At 38.2% G+C, this 22,392-nt stretch overlaps 1 protein-coding gene across 1 annotated transcript in view; it reads left to right on the top strand.

The window, feature by feature from the left end:
• LRGUK (leucine rich repeats and guanylate kinase domain containing) overlaps window positions 1-22,180 on the top strand; it is a 41,463-nt gene extending 19,283 nt beyond the window's left edge. Inside the window, exons 11-17 of the mRNA XM_055710703.1 lie at window positions 2,234-2,353; window positions 5,111-5,207; window positions 6,364-6,477; window positions 11,283-11,484; window positions 12,504-12,617; window positions 16,058-16,215; window positions 18,988-22,180. Coding sequence (XP_055566678.1) covers window positions 2,234-2,353; window positions 5,111-5,207; window positions 6,364-6,477; window positions 11,283-11,484; window positions 12,504-12,617; window positions 16,058-16,215; window positions 18,988-19,080 — 898 coding nt within the window. The 3' untranslated portion in view covers window positions 19,081-22,180. The remainder of the gene's footprint in view (window positions 1-2,233; window positions 2,354-5,110; window positions 5,208-6,363; window positions 6,478-11,282; window positions 11,485-12,503; window positions 12,618-16,057; window positions 16,216-18,987) is intronic.
• Window positions 22,181-22,392: the final 212 nt, after the last annotated feature.

Below are 22,392 nucleotides of genomic sequence, written 5' to 3'. Positions count from 1 at the left end.
GGTCCCTTCTGGCCTTGAAATCTATTAATCTTGCACAGCACTGTATTACTGTACCTGCCAAAGACAAAGAAAGTTGAAATTAAATGAGCCAAGAACTCTTTACAAGATACTGCTTACAAGTTGTAGGAAAACCAAAACCTTTAGTTTATCTTTTGAGAACCAGTAAGTAGTGATGTAATGAAGGACAGTAGTATGGAAGTGTTCTCCATGTTCTTCTGATGAAATAATAAATTGAAGGAATTTGAGGATGTGAGGGACTTGAGCAATGGAAATTTATTTAAAAGAATTTGAATTCTGAGTATGATCATGTCAAGTAATGGTATATCATATCATTACTGGATATAACACTTCCTTGTAAAAGAAAATATTACAGAGGAATTCTGCAATTTGCAAGCATGTAACAGGTTCTGTGCATGGAGAATGAATATATTAAACCTATGTTGAAGATAAGGGTTCTGTCTTCACAGACCTGCCTTGACATCATTATTCATGAAGGGCATGGCCTTGAGCAAGAATAAGTACCTTTCTTCTATGTCTTGATAAATTTTGGATCTCTAATCACTAAACATGTTTCCTGGAATTCCCGTATTTGGAATGGTTTATTTGTAATAATGCGCATTCATTTATAATAATCCACAACTGGCATTAATAACCTCCTGGGGTCATGTCTTAAACTGGTCTTTTCCTTACCACAAATGTCAGAAAAGAGAAAGAGTCTGAACAGCTCAAATAATCAAGAGAGGAGAAAGACATTTCTTGTATCGAATGGAATGTCACAACCTGACAGATTCAGATAAGGATTTTTAAAATTTATTTTTACCTTCTCTAGTATTTTTAATGTATTGTTCTAATAAGCTTATTGTGCTAATGTTGTGTAATATTTTGTAAATGTCATCGATTGGAACAGTAAGTAAAAAATCCTTAAATCTCCCAAGGGTTCAGCTACTGCCTTGCTTTGAAGTGGTCTAGTGGATGAAATGCTGAACCTCGATCCGGGTTCATTTCAGAGTTTAGTAACAGCACATATGTACAGACTCCAGCCAGTCTCTTAATTTGTTAGGTGTATCTGTTATTTCTTCTGTGAAGATAGTATTCCACAGGAGAATTAGAAGACTGAATTGCATTATCATCTTAGCGCTTCTGAAGCATCAAGTCCCATTACATACATATAGTCTGGTAGATAATAGAGCTGGTTTGCTGAACGTAAAACAGGAGTAAAGCCATTTGAAATCTTTTTCCTCCATGCTTGTATTGGTTATCATTACTTCTTAAGGAGTTAGTTACTTGTAAGGTAAAAGAAATATACTCTGTTTTCAAGTATTTGTGTTCACCTGTTTTAAATCACATTAAATGGAAGTTAAAGGCACATAGATTAAGTTTAGTTAAAGCTATTTCATTAGGTAAAAATAAGTGGGTTTGAAATTATTTCAACTATTTCTGACATATTTTCAAGTGGCATAATCTTAAGATCTAGCTGAGATCTAAAAATGAGAATCCAAAGTTGCATTCCATTTTTAGCTGTCTAAATAAGTTGCTGGACACTTAAAAGTGCAGAAATGCTAGTAATTCTAGTATTTACAGCAGGAAGTGGAAGTCTGAGGATCTAAGCATTTGCTCAGCATGGAGAAAATGGAGGGCTTTGTATTTTTGCAACACTTAGGATTCTTTTATTGTAGTGTTATTTGTGTTCAGTGGATTTTAAACACTTTTAGATTTTCTTACTGTATTGAATTGAAGAGTTCTTTACAAATTTGTCACCTTCATCTGACAAGGCCACAGAAGTCAGCAAGATTACATGCAGGAGTCTGTAAAGGTTTGTAGGATTGAGTCCAGGTTCATAGTAGGCTTATTATCCTGATCATTAAAATATTAACATCTTTGCAATAGACTTGGAAAACTCTTAAACAAATCCCAGCAACACTGTAACTGCAGAGGGAGCTTCAGAAAAGGCTATAAATCAGAAAAGATTATAGTAGACATAACATTATTCTTTTTGCAAAAGAGACCCAGGGGTCTTTAGTGTAGTATTTTGTGCTATTTTTATGTTTAGAGCATATCAAACTGAGCACATGCTTCCCCTGATTTTTGTCTACACTGTGAACAATGTGAATAGTGTGATAGACAGGTGAGATTAGTTGAAATAACGATAAAATCTCTGCAGAAACCTTATACAAAGTTGCTGAAGACTTCATTTGTAGGTAATGTAATGGCTGCTTGTTTTCCTTTCTTGTAGCACTTTACCCAGTCTTGATGCTCCCTACCCCATGCTGGTATTAGTTGGCCCTCTAGCCTGTGGTAAGAGAGAGCTTACTCATAAGATCTGCAGACAGTTCAGCAATTTCTTCAGATACGGGTAAGTTTACTCCGTAAGTTTAAAAGAACATCAAGTGATCAAGGCTAGAATTGCTGCTGGTTGTTGTTGTTTTTAAAGAAGTTAAAAGTTAAAGACAGCCAATAAATGTTCATTGCTGTGCATTTTATCTCTTCACAGGGCTTGATTGCCTGAAGTCATCAAATACTTCCTTAAAAGAAAAGCTATTTAAATTATCATGTTCTTTTCAAAGGTGAACAGCAAACAAAATTGTTTAGTGCTTCTTTTATTGATCTGTTCTATCTATGCTCACTAATGCCACTCAACCTAAGCATCTGTTTAGATATGTATGCATTTCTCTTAATTTTTGTAATGTACCTGCATATAAAACATTAGCATGCATGTGCAGACTGCATCCAGAAGCTACGAAAGGAAGCAAGTGCAATTGCTGGACCAGTTTATTATCCTGTGAGTAGTGTTATCAAAGCAAATGGCACCTTTCAGACTTCACCACCTGCTGCGAGAACTAATTCTCCCTATCTGGAAGACCTGAATTATGATCCTTACCGCCTTGGGCTGCCTGTGTATTTAGTGGAGGGAAACTCTCTCTTTCCAAGGGAGACTCAGCCTTTGTGAATCAGTTCCACGAGGTACCTACCTATTTTCAGTGCACAGTAGATGGAAAGTCTGGCTAAGTTAGATCACCACTATCTGGTGCCTAGAACTAGGCAGTGCAAGCTGTTCTTGTCCACCCATTCCATTCCTCACAGTACCTGACTTTCATAGGTCCTATAGCACATGCCATTTGGCACTGGTCTATATTCCTGTTATATTATCTCTCCTCTATTGTCTCTTTTTTTTATTACACTAATTTATCCATTCATTTTAAACGAGACTTTGCCCATAGTCTCACATGTATAGTGTCTGCCGCAATAGGACCCCCCAGTTCTATTTGGGCACTCTTGGGTATTGAAGTGGTGAGTTGTAAGAAAGGGACCATGGGCACATATGTGCATATGTGAGAATGACTCCTCAGAGTTCTTAGCATCGCAGGACCATATTCTGCATGTCAGTGTGATGTCTAGTGGTAGCCTCTACTCTTAATTTAATACACCTCTAATTTAATATACCATGGTGAAAGAGCCTATTTGTATTTCTGCCTGCTCTGTACACAGATTATAGCCACTTGCTGGATTAGATCATTAAACTGGCAAGTTGAAAGGACATTTTAAGAAAAGATCTGTGAAGGTTATGTGACTGGAAAAATGACTTTTTACCTTCCTTTAAAACAGCTACTATGTTTTGAAAGATTGGAAATTGCAAGCTAATTGAATGCCAATTGAAACTTTCCAAGCACTATGTGTTTTTTTTAAGACCATTGTTTTTATACTGTGTATTTTATTTCCTAGAAGTTTTATGCATGGGGGGGGGGGGGGGGGGGGGGGGGGAAGGGAGAGAGACAGAATCTTAACAGAGCAGAAAATTGCAACCATAAAGCAAAGTTGTATTTTAATTATTCAGTGGAGATTTAAGCAATTTTATGGCTTACACTTTTAAATTTCAAACATTCCACTCATTAAAAATGTATTTCATGCAAGACACTCTGGCAGTTTGAATGTAAACATGGCCTTGCAATTAAAAAGGGTTGTAATGTTTAAAAGTGTTTCAAAAAATAAAGTTAAATTGGACCCTCAAACCATCTGGCTAGTGCTAAGGAATGACCTTTAAAGCCGGATGCACTCATAATATCTTAAAGAAAATCAAGCCTTTGAAGTGAAATTTTACAGAGTCCATGTGTAGCACGCTTTTCTCATTTGCCACAGCTTGCTGATAAAAAAAGTGGCACCATCTAATGCCATGACAGTTAAGTTCATGCTCTGCATTGTAGACTAAACTTCTTAATGGTTTATAACTCAGCTACCTTGAATAAATGAAAAATGGCCTGGCAGGTGTTATACTAGTATGCGGTATGTATTTTGCCATATTTTCCAGGCCAGTGCATCAGAAGTCAAAGAGTTAAAATGTCAGTGTGAATCAATGCCAAAGCTCTACCTTGTACTTTTGTTCCTCTTATCCTACAGGATATGTAAAAATGAAAAACAAAACCAAAGCAGAAACAAGAAGCAAAAATATGATTTCCTGAAGCAGAACACGAGCCACTGCATACTTTAGTCTAGAATTGCTACATGCATTGCCTTAGCTGAGGTTTTGTGGTTCTGTTTGGGGGTTGGGTTTTTTAGTGTTTCATGCTGGTAGTAAGCTCATGTATCTGAGGTTTATCCTGTTCTCCATGTGGTGGCAGGCAATTACTTTTCCTGCCTCGTATCCCACTTATCTCCCTAGTTTCAGGATTGTTTCTCCCCTTACTGTTAGGGGTCTATTTAAAGATTGGTCTTTATATCTCTTCCTTGACCCCACAGTTCAGCCTAATTCCTAGTCTCCTTTTCTGTATTTAGGATTCTACTTTATATCATCCACAAGCTGACATAACTGGAAAAAAAATGGTTTCATCATTTCTGTCTTACAGGGTGCTGTGACAGCTTCAGTTCAGGCTATCCTGGGTTGGTGGGGATTTATAGCCAAAATGTAATGTTACGTTTAAATTTTTTTTATTTTATTTATGGGTTAATCTTTCAAATATGCAGGATTAGTGGTATGATTTGCACCCCTTTATATTTCTCATATTTCTTCTTAAAAATAAAGTGACTTGCAGTATTTTCCCTTTCCCCCTCTCCTATTCCATAGCTGCTTCTATGATTGAAAACAGGTTATTTCTTGATTATACCATATATCTTCCAGACCCTGTCACACTACCAGGACAGCTTACTTTGGTGAAGAAAACAGACTTGATTACTATTTCATTTCTCAAGAAGCATTTGAAAAAATGGTGAACACAGTAAGTATCTGACTGGTAACCTAGTAGGCCTATTTCCTACATCCAGAGTGAACTCAACTTTTCTGTCCAGGTCTGATTTTTTTTTAATATTGTTTGTGTCTGTGTGTGCATGCTTATTCACTCACAGTTATGTGGCTGTAGTTCATAGACAGAAACCACAAATATATTGTGCTGTCTTTTCTTTTGTGTGAATGTATAGAAACCATTAAATGGGCATAATGATCAGTAGAAAACTTTAAACAGTAGTATAATATAGAAATTTATTTCTATATGCAAATATATAGAGTGTGTGTACTGGAAAGAAAAACTCTTGAAAAAGCTGGCATCTTTTTTTCTTTTTTTTTTTTTTTTAAATCTTCTTTCTTTTTTATTTTTCCCCAAAATCTTCCAGCAACCCTGCAGGGAATACAGTCTTTTAAAGTTTAGCAAATTCACCCTAAAGGCATTGTGTTTCTCTCTGAAGGCAATGTGCCTCCAGCTACTGTTTCTGATGCCTTTTGCTGCCTGCAGTAAAACTTTGGCTTGAAAAGCCACAACACAGCTCATTATTTGTACATATACAAAGGGGGGAGCCAACACAGTCTTAAGCAACTGATTTGGTTTTTAATGATAACTCTCAGTAATCAAGTAGTTTAATTTTAAAATAATATAATCTGCTTACATCTCTCTAGACATGCTACTGGGAACCAGAGTTTCAGCTGTCAGGTTTTAACTTTGAAATTTCTTGGCCAATTATACATTCTCCTTGCGGATTTGTTTCTGTCCTCTCTTTTCTTTGGCATCTTCTATTTTATATGGCATGGCCATATGGTTTGATGTAATGTCAAAAGAAAGATACCCCTTGCTTTAGATCTTGCTTTCTTTACAGTGTGAATGAATAACCAATGAAAGCTGTAACCTGTCAGCAGCTTGTTTTCAAGACACTGGTGTTTTATTATCCATGAACAATGTACAAGCCTGTACCCTGCAGGACTGACTATGTACTCTTCTCTGCACATTTTGTGCTCCCATTGGCCTCATTATCATTGATGATTTAGGCAGGGAGAAACTTTGTAGGGAGAGAAAGCAAGGAAGTCCAGAGTGAATATGCTCCTTTAAGGAAGTTGTTTCCGTTAAAATATTTCTTTGTCATTACACTTGCTGTTTTGAATTTCAGGGGAAGTTTATAGCAACATATAAATACAGCAGTTATTACTATGGACTCGGAAGAGACACTGTAGAATCAATTGCCAGAGAGGGTCTTGCAACCTGTGTTCACTTAGAAATAGAGGTAAGGATTATTTATTGCCTGATCATTTTTTATAAGTCATTCTGTGAGAACTGTCCTGCAGAGGAATTCATGCGGTTTGACTAAGGTTTGTTTCAGCTGCCCAGACATAGCCACTTAGTGACACAAGAGACATCCTATGGCCTTCTGCCCCAGCCTGCAGCTGCTGATGACACATTTGCACTAGTTGTGTGGGCTGCATTACTGTCACTGGAGGTCAGATGAACTGTATTTTTAACTCCGCTACCTGCGTCAAGTAGTTCTACACTGTCTGTATGTAAACCACGCCACTCCCTTTATAGATACCCACATTTAGGATCCTTCTGCTGGTTTCTTAAAATTTCCTTGCCTGTTTTCTTAATCATCAGTGGCCTCATCTCCTCACATCACTGGTACTTTCCATTACAGTATCCTCAGCTTTTCAGCCATGTGCTTTCCACCCATCTGCAGCTTATAGTGGGACTAAAGCAGAGCTGCACACCTACTGATCACCCCTAAAAGAATGCCATGTTTCTCCTTTGCTGATGAAGCAATGGAGGATGCATGCAGGCCTGAGGCAGTATTTTGGGCAGAACTATTAAAAGATGCAATCTCTTTGAGGGGTTATTTTATCCTCTCTGAGATTTTTAAGGTGCATGTGCATAGATGGGAGAATCTCAGAAGTCATGCTGCGTTAAGGAGCTAGGTCACAAACGAAGTGTCAAAACCTAGCTATTGGAATCCCCAAAGAATAAGTTTTTAGCTAATTTTCTAATTATGTACTTCTCATTATCTTAGATCAAGATTTACTAGCTGGGGGTTGAGGTGACAAAAAGGAAAAGTATGCTACTTTTCCTTCCAAATCCTTTCTACAATATAAATTCCATCTATGTAAGCCTCAAAACTGGGAGCCTGTAGAGTGTCCAGAATGGGATCCTGAGTGTTGCTGGGTTTCACTGTGTTTGTAGGGCTCAGCTATACCTCTGGGAGATTACTACAAGTTAACAGACATTACTATACTCCATGGTAGATGGGGAAAAGAAATAGAGATAAAAAAAGAAAAGTAGGAGATCCTCAGTCTCCACTGATTGCAATAGGCTTTGAGTGTGTTAGTTGTCTTTGCCAGGCAGACCCTAAATTTACAAGAGAGGAAAAATAGGAGAAGATTAAGTATGATGGAATGGGGTGCCTTTTAAGGCTGTCAGTTCTTCACAAAGTAGATGTGTTACAGAATAATTTAGAAGAAAGAACTTAATGGAACATCATGTTTATTCATAAGGAGGTTAACCCAGCAACATAGGCAGTGACCATAACTTTTACTGGGTATTACCAAAGCTGTTGTCATGAACAGACAGCTAGAGAAACTCCTTTGTCACTGAAGTTTCAAGATCACATAGTAATTATGCATAGTCTTGCATTACTGTGGACTCTGCTAGCAGATGAGAAACAATAATAGTGAGTTATGTATCTGAATAGAAGTTATCGAAGTCCATTATCTTCTGTGAGGCTCATAACAAAAGTGATTTAGCACTATTAGAAGAAATTTTAATTATGGTCTGTGGGCCAAGAGTGAAAATTTAGAGCTGTTCATTCCCTTTAATCTAGAGTATATCTTTCACTGATAAAGGAGACTGACACAAATTTTAAAAGTTAAATCTTGCTGACTCTACACTACCAGTTAGTGAGGCTGCTGCAATTCTGACACGCAGTTAGGTGTTTCAGTAAGTGCGTTTGCAGTGCTTTTCCTTTGCTTGTGTAGCCACCAATACCTGTAGAGCATGTTCCAACCAAGGGTATAGCGGCAGAGTGGCTAATATTTCTCATTATGCTTCCAGAAATATAAATACACCTTGTCTCCTACCAAAGGCCATTATTGCACTTGTTGCTGGTTATCCTCCCATTCAGGCTGTGGAGTCAAAAGAGGTAGAATACAATATTAGTCACAGCTTTTCTATAACCCCACACTGTAACTGAAGAAATTGAAGTGCTTTAGCTATGTTAAATGAATGGATGTCTTCAAGTCAGGTAGTCCTTCAATCTTTCTTGACGTCATATACAAATTCAGGAAACTCAAACTTTACTCTTTTTTTTTAATTATTTCCCAAATATATCTTTGGTTTCAAACTGTCAACTCCTGTATTCTCCCATTCTTTATTTTAAGGTTACTTTCCTTTTACTCTCTTTATTTCTTATTAGGTAGTCACATCCTATTGTCGCTGTACAACAAATTTATTTGGCACACCAGACACTTTCTGTATCTCTTCGGTTTTTTCTGCTCCCTGCTCATCCCAGACTATTGGTGAGTTCTGGGACACACAAATAATGTTACATTATTTCTTGATCAGAAAGAGAACTCATTCATGGTGCAGCTTCAGATGAGGAAGGTGTTACTAGGCTGGAATGTGGGTCTCCTTTCTGCTGGTTTTACAATCTCTGAATAATTACATGCCTAGCTGAAAGTAGGTGGTCATACAGCTGGATGAAAAGATTTCTGTGCCCAAAATTCTCCCCTTTAGTTTTCACCAAAACAAATAGGATTTTCCCCAGAATCCCCCCCTGAAATTTTTAGAATGGATCAAAGTACTGTTCAATATTTAGAATGGTGTAACCTGGAAAAATGAATCTCTTAAGTGTTCAGCTTGTTACTGGGTTTTGCATTATTTTACTTGTATTTGACTATATTTTAGAGTTATTCTGGGAAAACCTCAGGATGTGAGGGTAAGTACTGATGAAGTTATGAGCAGTGCTCAGTTTTGACGTTAGTCCCTCTCTGTTCCTACCCACTTCAGCGAAGAAGATGTATCATGCCTCAGTGAAAACAAAGTTTCCCACAATGCAATAATGTGCGTGGTCTCACTTAGCTTTGGATAATTTGTTCATCAGCAGATACTACAATGGATGTTGGCCTGTTTTGGGGTAGTTTGTTGGTTGGGGTTTTTTCCCCACAGTGATCATTAAATACTCAGAATGATAATTTTTGTATATATTACCATATACATAAAAGTAAAGCAAATAATTTATTGTTAGTGTGATGGAAATCTTAACTGTCTAATTTAAGAGTAATCATTAGTCTAGATCTAATTTTTACAGAAAAAGGAAGAATAATAATGCATTTAGAGTACTTCTATACTGAGAAATTATTGTTATTAACAATTATAATAATAATAATAATACAGTTAAAATTGTGATGCATGCTTCTTACTTTCTATCTGTTTTGCTGGTGTTATGCTCACCCTTTCACTGCTCCTTTGAGGTCTAAGGTCAGTGCTTTCCCCCTGGTCCTGCTGGCCACACAGTTTCTGATACAAGAATTCATTATATATGGTGCCCTTTATGTATGCTAGATACTATTTCTTCTTGTTGCTCCCAAAACCTGCTTTGTCCAGCTCCAGGCCTTTGGTTTTTAACTGACCATTATTGAGATGTTTATAGTTGTGAGGTGTCTAGTGTCAAGACTGTGCCCCATCTGTTATCATCCCATGTATGTAGTCCTGTACATTTTTTTCTGCTTGAAGTTTTTGCTATCATGCCAGACTTGTATTTATAAACACTATATGTTGAGTCACAAACATCTCATTGTACCTGGAACAACTGCTTGTTACTGCTACCCATATAAAACTATAGTTGTACCACGCAAAGATAAACAGAAGTAAAACAATTACATATAGGCACCTAGTCAACAAGAGAAATTGCTGTCACAGCTGAACCAAGTAAAACAAAGTTACAGTCTTGGAAAAAAGATCAGAGCAAACAGGACAAGCCTCACTCCTCAGGTATTGAAAACTCAGTACAAATCTTATGGCAATGGCAATACCATATTGCAGGGCTACATGGTTACAGTATTCTGTTTTATATGTAGATAGAGGGAGAGACAAATGATTCTTCAAAGAATGAGTTGGTGCAAAGGAGAGCTATCAGAAATTCAGAATTTGTACCATTACCTACGTTATTTAATAAAACCTTGTGTTTAAGTCCTAGCATGCAGACAGGTCTCCTTTTCCAGATCTAGCTGAAATGATTATAGGTGTTTGCAGTCCTCAGCTGTCAGCTAGTGCCAATTGGAGCCACTGTCCTTACAGCAAAGTTGATGCAAGGCACATGTAAATGTTTCCTACTCTGCTATACTACAAGTCCTTTTCAATATAGCTTATTTCTGATAAAAATGGTTCAAGTTAAGATGGCTGACTATAGTGTAACAGATGAAGAACGTGCACATCATATCTCTGCTGTGGAGTTGTAGTTATACCCAGTTTTGGGAGGAGGTAACGTTGCAAGCGGCTTCAGCAAATTAAATATGCCTGTATCTTGATGAAGCTGCATGCTTTCACTTAGAAAAATATACCAGCAGAGGAGAAAAATGTCAGTTTATTCATAGCAGAAAGCTAAGGGCCAAGGTGGTGATGCAGATAAGTTGTGCTGTGTGTTGGTACAGTAGTGTGAGTCAGTGATATGCACAATTAGAATAACTAGGTCCTGATGGAATAGAAGGGATGGAAAAGAAGGAAAAGCCATTAACTGGTGGTTGTAAGAAGCATGATACTTTAAATCACTTTGGAGTTTAACTGGAAGTATTCTTTCAAAAGTATGTTTAGAATAAAGCTATACTAATCTTATAATGCTTTCCACATGTAGCTTTAGAGCACTTCACCTTGAACTTGCCTGTTTTTTAAAGTTGGATACTAGATCTTGAGACCTGTAGATCTGAAACCCTTCCAGTACTGCTTTCACAGTAATCTGTGATAAATACAGTTATCCTAGACTCAGCTACAAGTTCAATAAGCACTCAGTTTCAGGAACAAAACATTGCATTTTTCTGCTTAATTTTAAAGGGTGTGCGTAGCTTGAAAAATACCTACTTTAAACCCAGATATATCCTGTTAGTACCAATGAACAAACAAAAATATGAGGGACATCTGCGGAGGAAAGGATTATTCAGCAGACCAGAGATTGAAGAGGCAATCTCCAGAGTGGACATGTACATCAAAATAGGTCAAGATTTTCCAGGATACTTTGATGCAGTAGTCGACACAGGTAAATTAATCTCTTTCATACTCTGCGCCTGACTTCTAATGTCACACCTGTAGATGGACTGAAACTGCTATGCAAACAAAACCATTGGCAAATACTGAACTAAGGATGACAAGTGGTTTGATGTTCAGCACAACAGTTTATCCCTTAATTGATTTTCCCCATTAATTCTTATCCCAGGAATCCAAAAGCTCTGGAGATCCGTCAGGGCTGAATTACTGTGCTATGCCCAAGTTGTGTTTAAACACATCTAGAAAGCAAACCAACTATTGAACTCAATAGCACACTTGTTAAGTATTGTCTCCTATGAGAGTATTAAACTGATCAGTGCTAATTGTCTGTTGGGTTTCTGGCCAGAGTTCAGAGGTGCTTTTGATCTAACAGACCTAATTATCTCTGGGCAGGGTAGGCTGTTTTGAAGGGTTGAAATGACAGCCAATGTTCAGTCTGACAACATTTCACTGTAAAGAAGAGGCTGCTGCAAAGCTTTTCCATGTAGGACTCTTCTGCTTAGTAACTTGCTCAAGTCCCCCAGCCTGAAACAAGGAATGCGAAGGTGGTAGATACTTCATTAAAATAAATGTTTGTTCTTGATATTTAGGAATCGAGGGTAGCAGGTGGTAGAGAAGAACCCTTTTCTAGCTCATTCTGTGTCTGCCCTTTTGTTGAGGTAATTTTTGTGGTTCATCACAGTGGTGGTGAAATATATAATTGGGGTATAAAATATGTATTTGTACTTATTGTCAAGGGCATATGGAGCTTACAATTTAAATATAGGATTAAATAAAACAGTAATCCAAATTGCAGAAGAAGAATATTTGGGTGAGTGCAGAAACCGAGATGAATTTCAGATTATTTTCTTGAATGTGCTATTTATGAAGATTTTTCTCCCTAAGAGTTATCTTAATAAGTTAAGAATGCATTTCTGTGTCAGACTTCTGTGTAACTTCGTACTGTTGAAAGCTTGTTTTTTCATTACGTATCCTTTCTTTCCACCATGAAATGCATATCCCTTTTTGCAGATGAATTGGATGAGGCATTCACAGAGCTCAGTTTCCTCATAAAGGCATACCTGGGTTTGGAGTCACCTCCAGTTTTTGATAGCGTTCAGGACCTGAATAGCAGAGCAGGAGCAGGTACTGTGTCTGTGTCTGGGCATATGCTACTACTGTTTTTATCAGTGCAGTATTCCTACTTACTTGTTACAAGAATTGAAATCTGTGAATGATGCAACCTGTGGGACTACTTGTCTATGAAACCTCCTTGTGCTTCTCTGTAATGGGTCTCCTGTGCTGATTCCTCCCTGGGATCTGAATCTAAGAAGAAAATTCACTCTGTCCCAGCTGAAACCAGGACAATCTTTAATGGAACCCAGGTACTTTACATCACTGTGTGCCCTGAGGCAATAATATGCAGAAAGTGAGTTTCTTGACTCTTCTGAGGATGTTTTTGGGCTGAGCATTTCCCAGTCATTCCAGATGAACCACAAGTGAGATATGTATTTATGGTTGAGAGCTTTGTGCCAATTAAACTGTTAAGCAATGAGAAAATGGCATGGCACTGAGACCTTACTGTATTCTCTTCCCCAAGGCAGCACAAAGCATGAAGATGTGTATGAAAACCAGGACAGCAGTGTGTGTGTGAAGTGCAACTCATAACTTCACTCCATATGCTTTTGGCGCTACTGCAGGGTAAACCCAAATAATTAGTAAGGTGTTTAAGAGAAGCCTTTTAGCACTTGAATGACTGAGACTGGAGCCTCATGATCACTTCCAGCTAACCCAAGTGCATGCCGCTGCAAGCTGTGGTCATGCCCAAGTTGCCTCTCCTGCCTATGCATTTCTAGTTTCCACCTTGCTCTCATGCCTGTGATTGTGCAGTCATGTCTACTCTGGATCAGGAAATGGTTCCATCCAAAAACCAACCTAGGAGAAAAAAAAAAAAAACACAACACCGAACAACTTTCTGACAGATTGATTCCTTGGTCAAACTCATCATGCAGCTATGGAATTGTCTCAGGGAGGGAAGGGTGTGGGAGAAGAGTTTTATGGTTGCCTGTGGAGGAAGAAAGGAGACTATTCTTGTCAGAGGCAGCGTAACTAAGATTAGCTTGACATATTGTGAGAACTCAACTATAACCCTTGAATTTATTCCAGACAAGGCAGGTTACCAGCAGGGACGAAAGCAGTATATGATCTCTCAAATACTGGAGAAAAAGAAATAAGAAGCAACAGGAAGACATTCTACAACATGGACTAACAAGAAGCTCATTTATGTGAACTCTCTCCTCTAACTCCAAGAGCCTCCATGTTTTATGGCTCTCTTGGTTAGATCCATTGCAACAGGATGGTTAACCAGTTTCCTAAGTAACACAGAGCCAATAATTCATGACCTTCGGTGTGACTCAGAAGGCTGCAAATAAAAGTAGCTGAAGGAAGGGCAAAAATCTCTGAAAATGTTAATGAAAGGTAGTGTAAAATTCATCACTTCATCATTTCAAGTAATTTTGTATCCTGAAAGAATTAATAAATACCGATTTCCCAGTGGACAAGAAAAAAGCTTTTACACATATTGTGGCATCTCAGTGCTACAACAGTGAGGACCTTTCTGAAGAATCTTATTTAATCTTAAACTATGCAGTTCGTATTTTCATTTCCAGAGCTTCCATGTTTACTTCAAGTGAGAAAGAAGACTTCTTTGCCTTATTTTCTATAATATTTCTTATTTGTCTTTAAAATAATGGAGGAGTTTTGTCGTGAGAGGCAACGAAACCCACCAAACCTGAACTAGATTATCAGGAAAGAAGAAAAAAGGGGATGATTAAAGAGAAAATATTTTTATATAATCATGGTATTTATGAAGATATATACGTATGTATCTGAAGTTTCTTTGAAGGACTTTGTATTCCTCAGCAGTTCTGAGTTCTTTCAGTGAGTGACTTGTCACTAGTTACAGAAACTTCATTAATAGTACTAGATTTTTGTAGTTCTGCTGTTCATAAAGTAACTTAAATTTACTATGCACCATTAAATTCATTTAGAGTTTCATTTATATGTGTTTAAATAAATGTAACTATCCTATTTCTAGAGATCATATCTTCTTGTGGACTGTGTGAAATAATTTATTTTAAAAAACTTGCCCTAAGGTTGTCTTTAATATAGACATTTTAAGTAAGATAGTAGCAGGGGGAAGATTGGTTGTGTGAGATTATGATAGGTTGTTAATTCTTTTTTTAATGAACTGCTGTGCAAGATCTTCTGCTCATGTATAGAGCAAAAATACTGGAAGAAAATAGATAAGTTCTTCTTTTAAAAAACTTTTAATAGCAGAATACATTCCAGAGCTCATAACACTGCATTAGCAGCTTCCATCCATGGAAGTCAGTACTTTACAACTGTTAATTATGTCTCACAGCAGTCCTGTGGAGTATGTGTTGCTATTTGTATTTTACAAATGAAGAAAGGGACATTTATGTCAAAGACTGATTATTTGTGATGGTGGAAATCAGAAATCTCACTGAAGTTTTGGCAGTGTGAAGCTCCGCCCCTCTGAAGGTTAGGCTCTATACTTACTCAGTGTTGAAGTGAGTAGTTTGCCTGAAACAACAGTCTGAAATCCCATCTCCTCTATAATAAACAGCAGGTTTTCTGGCAGCTACAAACCAGCAGTATACAAGGGCTATGCTGAAAGTCATCTGATGACTTTTGAAACTTTTGAATAAAGGCTTATACTACAAAAACTAACCATATTTAATATATGAACAGGCATATGGATGGCATCACTCTCTGCCTTTCATCCACCACCTTTATATGTGACTTCTTAGGTTGTGACCTCTTGTGCTTTGATATGACACACAACACAATTAAACCTTCCTGGTGACTGGATTTCTGCAGACTGCCATGTACCAATATTTATAAGAATTTTTCTATGGCTTAGTTTAATATTTAGATACCATTTTATAGACAGGATAAATCCAAGTTTGCAGATCTTTTTTCTATTTAGAAAAAAAAAAAAAGGAAGCTAGTTGTGTCTTCAGCTTTCTGGCTCATGTTCATGTTTGATTCCTTGCAATACAGCAGTGGTGCAAGTCTTTGGATTTCTCTTCACAGAAATTCAGATAAATAACAAGAAAAGCTGTCCTGCTCCAACTATCCATCACATTCTAAGAGCTCTGAGAAGGTTAACATTTCTAAGTACATAAACTGTAATTAGCTTAGAGATCATAACAGTAGTGTATATCAGAGCAATGGTAGCAAAATGAGCTCATTTACACACAGTTAAGTACCTCTTCCTAGTCCATTAATGTAGGGGTGGGGGTTTTCTTAGCATTTTCATAACTTTTATTTGCCTTACTATTCAGGGGGGATAAATTTGCTGTATCTGTGAAGTACTCAGAAGGTTTAAAAGCTTTTGGGGAACTGCATAGTTTATATCCTTTATAACTTTATCTTTTGTGAATCCAAAACGGTGCCAAAAGCCAACTGATGCTAGCTGCAAATAACTGACTCCTTTCTGCTTGCTGGAAGCAAAGTGGTGTTCAGAATATTTTTGTTGAGGAGTGTCTTTCCCACACTAGGTTCAAGAACACAGCTCTTACAAGAGCAAAGATTGTCACCTGGTGGAGGAATTACTGCTGCTACTCGGTCTTCATCTGTCAATGAATTCTTGGACTCTTCTGTCAAAAACTATCCAGGAAGCATCTTGGACAAACATGCTGCACCACTGGGCGCTGTGGTAAGCAGCATTTACTGTAACCTTAGACAGAAATGATAAGCTGTATGCAAAAAATACATGTTGTTCAGACCTTTCTTGCTCCAGAGAAAATTGACTCCTGTTCACTGGCTGTCTTTCATTTCAATAATATTTACCAGTTCCCCAGAGTTAAAGCCAGATTGCCGAGAAAGAGGTAGGTAAGCTCAGGTGAGAGGACAGGCTGTCATTTCTGCTCAATTTTACACCAGAATAAATCTGTTGATCCTAATTGACTTCATCCAATTGTGTACTGGTGTGAGGGAGCTGAATATCATCTCTCATTTCTACAACAAGATAGGAAAATATCCTATTCAGTGGAAATAGTTAGATACAGTTAATAGGACATTGAAGATTACTTATGAACGCCATCCTGTGGCAGTGGAAAAACTCATTCAGCTGAGCCTTTCAGAGTGTACGCTAGTAATAACTGCCAGAGATCAAATTTGAGCAAATTTTTCACCTGCTTTTACTTTTTCAATCAACAGATTCAACAATGTGCTTGGATTTCAAATAACCTCTTGCAACTTCATCTCCCTTTCTTTTTTTACTTCTCCTTAATAGTTCTTTCCCTAAAGGTATTCATTCTCCTTGCAAGCAGTGGGAGAGTTGGGGCTATGAAACAGATGTGTCTAATGTTCTTTTTATATGATAATGACAGGAGAAAGAGAAAAAGAGAAATGAAAGCTTTAAATTTTGTTCCATTCCAGGGTTATGATGTCATTATGATGAATGATGGCTTGGCAGGCATGACTTGCTGTACAATTTTGCTGCTATCTCTTTATTTATAACTACCTCTGATGTTAAGAATTAGTGCTGTAGATAGAACAAAGTAACAGACCCCCCTGCCCCCATGCTCCAGGCTTTAAAAGAGGCTGTCTTAGGTGTGGAGAAAAGTATGATTGTAAAATGGCTGACAAATAGGGAACCTCCCACCTGTCAGTTTTCTGAAATGAAATACCTCTTTTCAAGCCATCCAGAATCCAAAAAACGTCAGAAGTCTTGTTCATTTTCATTTTTCTTTCAACCAAAGGTTTGTTGGTTTAATATGAGAGAGGAGCCAGACTATTTCTTGCCTTAGTGGCACTCTGCCATCGCTCCTTACCCCAGCAATTTATTTTTCTCACTTTGTATTTAATCTTTTTTATTTTTATTTTGAAAGTTTACATTCTGTCAAGTCAGGGAGAAGTGGTTTATAATGAAGGAAGCATATCATTTACATTGGGATTAACTTACTTAGTGGCTGCAAGGCTCTCTTTCTTATTAGTCTCCTTGTTCAGTGCTGGTAATATCTTTTCATTATTTACTACACTAAGTTTCCAATATATTTTTACATGCAGAGGAAGCTTTACAGCATCAGCTGAAGTGTCAACATAGTAAAATGTTCCAGGTGAACCACAGGTGCCTCTTAGACCATATTTAATGAGAAAAATATAAATATGTCTAGGGCCTTAAAGTAAAATTTTGTGTAAACCATTACATTTTGGACTGCAATTTATTTTTGTGCTTTTGGCACCCAAATATTGTGCTGTCATTGCAGTAACCATGTTCCATCATGTAGAACTGGAAAGTAAAAAATGTAAATAAATTAATGTGAATAATCCATAAGCAAAATAAAAAGCAGGACCTGCTGCTCAGGGGAAAACAGTAGATCTGATTCCTTGCAGCCTTATCCCCTGTGAGCATGCCAACCCTGTGCTAATTTTGTATGGCTGTAATTAACTATACACGGTATGAACAGAAAGGTATCTATACTTGTAATCCACACAGGGGAAAAAAGTCAGAATTATATCTTTACCAAAATAAAGCAAAATAAAACACAAGCTCAGTGAACATATAAACAGAGCCTTACTTAGCATAAATAATGAAGGAAAGTGAAGGAACTCACAACAGTCATAATGTGAGCATTCAGCAGATTAACCATATTCTTTCATTGCATGACAAAACATGACAAAACACCTCCGTTACAGATAATGTGATTTAGCTCATAAATTGATAACTATCAATGGCTATCAGTTGATAATAAAGCAGGATTTAATAATTCTGATCTGTGATTTAGATTTTATTTTTTTAAGCACACTGTAGTGCTCCATTTGTCTGACCTGAGAAATCACATTGTCCTACAGCACATGTTAATTAACAAGCCCTTAAAACTGAGAACTACATTTTCCAGTCTGCTGAGATCATAATGTGTTCATTGCACAAAATCATTTTAACTAACTGAAATGTCCGAAAGGTAATTCCTTCTTTGAGGGGGGAATATTTGTTGATGTAGAGTTGATAAGGCAAGTTTTCTGCATTGCTGGAGCAAAGAGACCGTTTATTTAAGATTTAGAGGTGGCAAATTCTTCTGTATTCAGTTCCTTACTGGTGAAAAGAAGTTTAACACAACCATAGTTAGAATTATTCCTGCTTTAACATATTGGGAGTTTGGGACATATCAAAAGTGGTTCTCTGTGGATATTCCTTCCTACTATGTCCTGGCACATTTTGACAACTATGAAGAAATGGAGCTTCACTGGAGATTAAGATCTTCATTTTTCAAAGCCGGCAAGATTTCAGACCAAAATTTAATTTGTGTAGATCAGTGAATCGTATATAGCACCTTGTTGGCTGTAATATAACTCTGCTATTTTTCCAGAATATATAAATGCATACACTCTAGAGTCTTAGCAAAAGAGAGGAATATCACAGCCATTTAAGTTACAATATATACTTTTAAGCTGCTGCATAAAGTTGGTCATATTTCTTTATCAGGAAGAAGCTTCTCTCCGAAGACGTTTTTCTGCAGCACGTCAGGCTCTGTCAGGGGAGGCACCTACTGCATATGTCCAGCTGTTTCAAAGGTAATGTAAAGTGGTTTCAGCCAAGTTCTTTACAATAAAGTGAAAAATGCCTATTTAAGATTTCTTCTCCACTGCTCTTAAGGATGAATGATTAAAAACTGTCAGGGATTGCAAATGTCATAGAATCTCATCTTCCTTTCCATCACTTTTTAAATCTAGCCCTACAAATATATCACACCACCTGTCTTTTGACTTGGGAGTGAGGCAGTCCTGAAATGTATACCAAAAAATATATGAGGCAGAGCCATCTACCAGTAACTTGTCTAAAACTGTGAAATGATTATAATGTGTCTTCTCTGAGACAGCAGAAAAGAATCGTTTTTCTGGCATCTCACAGTATCTGACATGTTTTTTAGCAGTACTAGTAATTAGTATTGGAAAGTCACAGCCGTGCGTGGTGCGAGATTGTTTTCTGCAAGTGCACCTTCTCTGAATATACCTGTTTAAAATAGAATTTCTGAAAGCTGATTCTACTTCCTATTTTTCTAAGAAAATGGATTGTATCTTGACTGTCTGTCTTCCTTCTTTTTCCTCATAGTCACAGCCCTGCAAAAATGGTGTTAAAAGTCTATGAAACTGAATGTACCTTCTCTGACTGATCTTTTGTGGCACATCTGCCTTCTCCCGGTGTAAATCTTCCTAATATGAATTCTTCTTTGCTCGCTTTTCCTACTTGCCATGAGAAGGCTCACAGCGTTGACATTTAAAGTATCACATAGGCATCTAAATCAGCAATCATCAGAAGGAATAGAGAAGTTCACACCTTTCAGCTTATTTCAGGCCTGTAGAAATGCCGTCACCAATTGTACATACCAAATATGTTGCTGAAAATCATTCCAATGACAAAGTCTGTTGACCCTACCAACTGAGCTGGTGATAGCTGGTTGCCTGTGAAATGAATCTAAGTTCACCCTTAATTCTTCTTCAAGGACACTCAACCCAACCCATGTGAAATGAACTAAGAGCAATGTAAAGAAGGTACATCTCCTTTAACAAAGAATACAAACTCTCGTAGCGGATAACTCAACCACCCCTCACTGGTACTGTGGGCCTTCAAGTGGCCGCCAACAAAGAGTGTGTCAAAGCTCCATACAGAAAAATCCAAGAACAACATGACTCCCTTATAACCTAACAGACCACTCTGTCAGTGATAGAAGAGTTAATGCTAAAATGAGTAACTAGGGAACCTACTCCCTTTCAGGTGAAAGCTTACATCCAAACATTATTGACAGACCCTGACTGATGTCAGAACAAAACCTAACATTTAAATTGACCCAGTAAATCCAACTCAGGTGTGCCTGCGAGAAAGATTAAAATCTGTAAAAGGAACTAGGCAAACCCAAGGCCCAACTGTTTACCAAAAACATAGCCTTCAGCCAAACAAGTATTGAAGATGATGCCTGCCTGCTGACACTACGTTCAATGGCTGCGGTATCCTAACCATGCAAAGGTAGTGCAATCAATTTTCCCATCAATCAAGACTTGTATGAATGGCTAAATGAGGTCTTAACAGTCTCTTAGAGATAATCAGTGAAATTGATCATGCTGCAAGAAGATCCCATGGAACTTAATTATATAGCCACTGCACATAAACTCAAACCTACCAGGCACACTATCACCTCAATGCTGGCCCATAATTCTTCAGTTGGGATGACCATGAAGAAAACATACCCTCCAAAAATAAGACCACCCCTGTTAACCAAGAACCACCCCTTAACATGCTAATAGCAACACGTTTAATGGCAACACAAGGCAAGGCATAGTACAGTATCCCCTCTGCCCTCCTCTCCTCCTCCCATGCCTTTCCCTCTCCACCTCTTCCCAGTGATGCAAGAAAATATGGTGAAAAACCTAAGACTCTGCTGCAGGCAGGAGCTGCACAGAAAATAGGAACCATCACCCAGCAGGCAGGAGCCTCACTGCCTGGAGAGAAGGGCTGGGACTCACCCGCTCGGCACTTCAAGAAGTGACAGTTAGTGCAGATGTAGGTGAGCTCCACAAGCTCTGTTGAGGACCTGCTAACTGCTAAAAGAAAACAAACTACTGAAGTGATAAGGCTCAAGGATACTCAGGTAAAATAACTGTGGGAGTGGGAGATCATGAGCTCCTACTCAAATGCCGCCCCACCCCCCACCGCCCCCAAAGAGGGTGGATCCCCTGCTCAGGGAGCGTGCGTAGTAAATTTCAAATTAACTGTACCTTTAAATTGAAGCGAGAAAGCAACTAACCAATAATTAGCTCATAGGTGTGGACTCTGGGCAGAACTAACAGACTTCACTGTTTAAATATGTATTGTGAGTAAAATTAAGTTTGCAAGCTAGGAGGAGCGATCCCCCTTGCACCCAGCACCACAATAAACACACCTGCTTTGTAACTCTCCTCGAGTTGTAGAGTTTGATTCCACACATCAATTTGGTGACCCAGGTGGGACTCTCTCTGCCTGGCCACAGGACTGGCTGAGAGGGGGACATCCTTGGCGGACCCTGAGATTTTTCAGAGGAACTCCCTCGCTCACCCGTACGCTGTAGGGGCAGACAAGAACCATCAGCAGACCAGGTATGTTAAATAGGGAGAGGTACCTGTAAGTTGTGAGGAGATGTCCTATGTGAGGTAGAGAGCTGAATTGCTCACCCCCAATCAGTTGGGGTAAAACCCATTGGAAAGGGATCCTGCCTGGGTAACACATGTGTACGTGTGTCTTAATGGTAACTTGGACTCTCCTAGTTGGAATAGCAGGAGTGTGTAGTGTGGTGGTAATTACCTATATCTGCTGTATGTGCCTGGTACTGTTTATAATTTGAGTTCATGTATCTGGAGTTGTTAACAACATTTGTTTTCTGTATGATTGTGTGACTGAGAAGTACAACCGAGTACGAAGTGATTGTGGATTTCTGATCCACAGAACAGCTCGAGATGAACAAAGTGAAAGTGTGTGCAAGTATACTTTTGTTACATGTTCTATGTTGTATTATACTTTGTTAATATAAGGGAGGTAGATTGGGATTCAGGTATATAGAACCTTGCGGGCATAAAGCCCAGACTCCTCCTGTCCGCCTTCTTATCACTTATATTTGAGCTAATTGTTCCCAGTGCTTAGACTTTGTCAGAAGAATGTGATTTAGTGATGGGGGGGTGGGGGGTGGGTGGGGAGGGGACGGGGAAGGAGTAAGGAAGTACCAAAAGTAAGCCCTCTAAATTGTATTTTAAACCATCGGAAAGAAATTGCAGGGGTGTCTGGGGGAAGCGTAAATAAGAAAACTCTCATTAATTTTGCAATCAATGATGGCCCCTCTATAAGTTGGAGGATGAAGAAAAG

This window comes from Falco cherrug, chromosome 5 (genome assembly GCF_023634085.1).
Source record: "Falco cherrug isolate bFalChe1 chromosome 5, bFalChe1.pri, whole genome shotgun sequence".
NCBI classification, from domain to species: Eukaryota; Metazoa; Chordata; class Aves; order Falconiformes; family Falconidae; genus Falco; species Falco cherrug.
The sequence above is the reverse complement of the archived record's forward strand: the minus strand, read 5'-3'. Positions and strand labels throughout refer to the sequence as shown.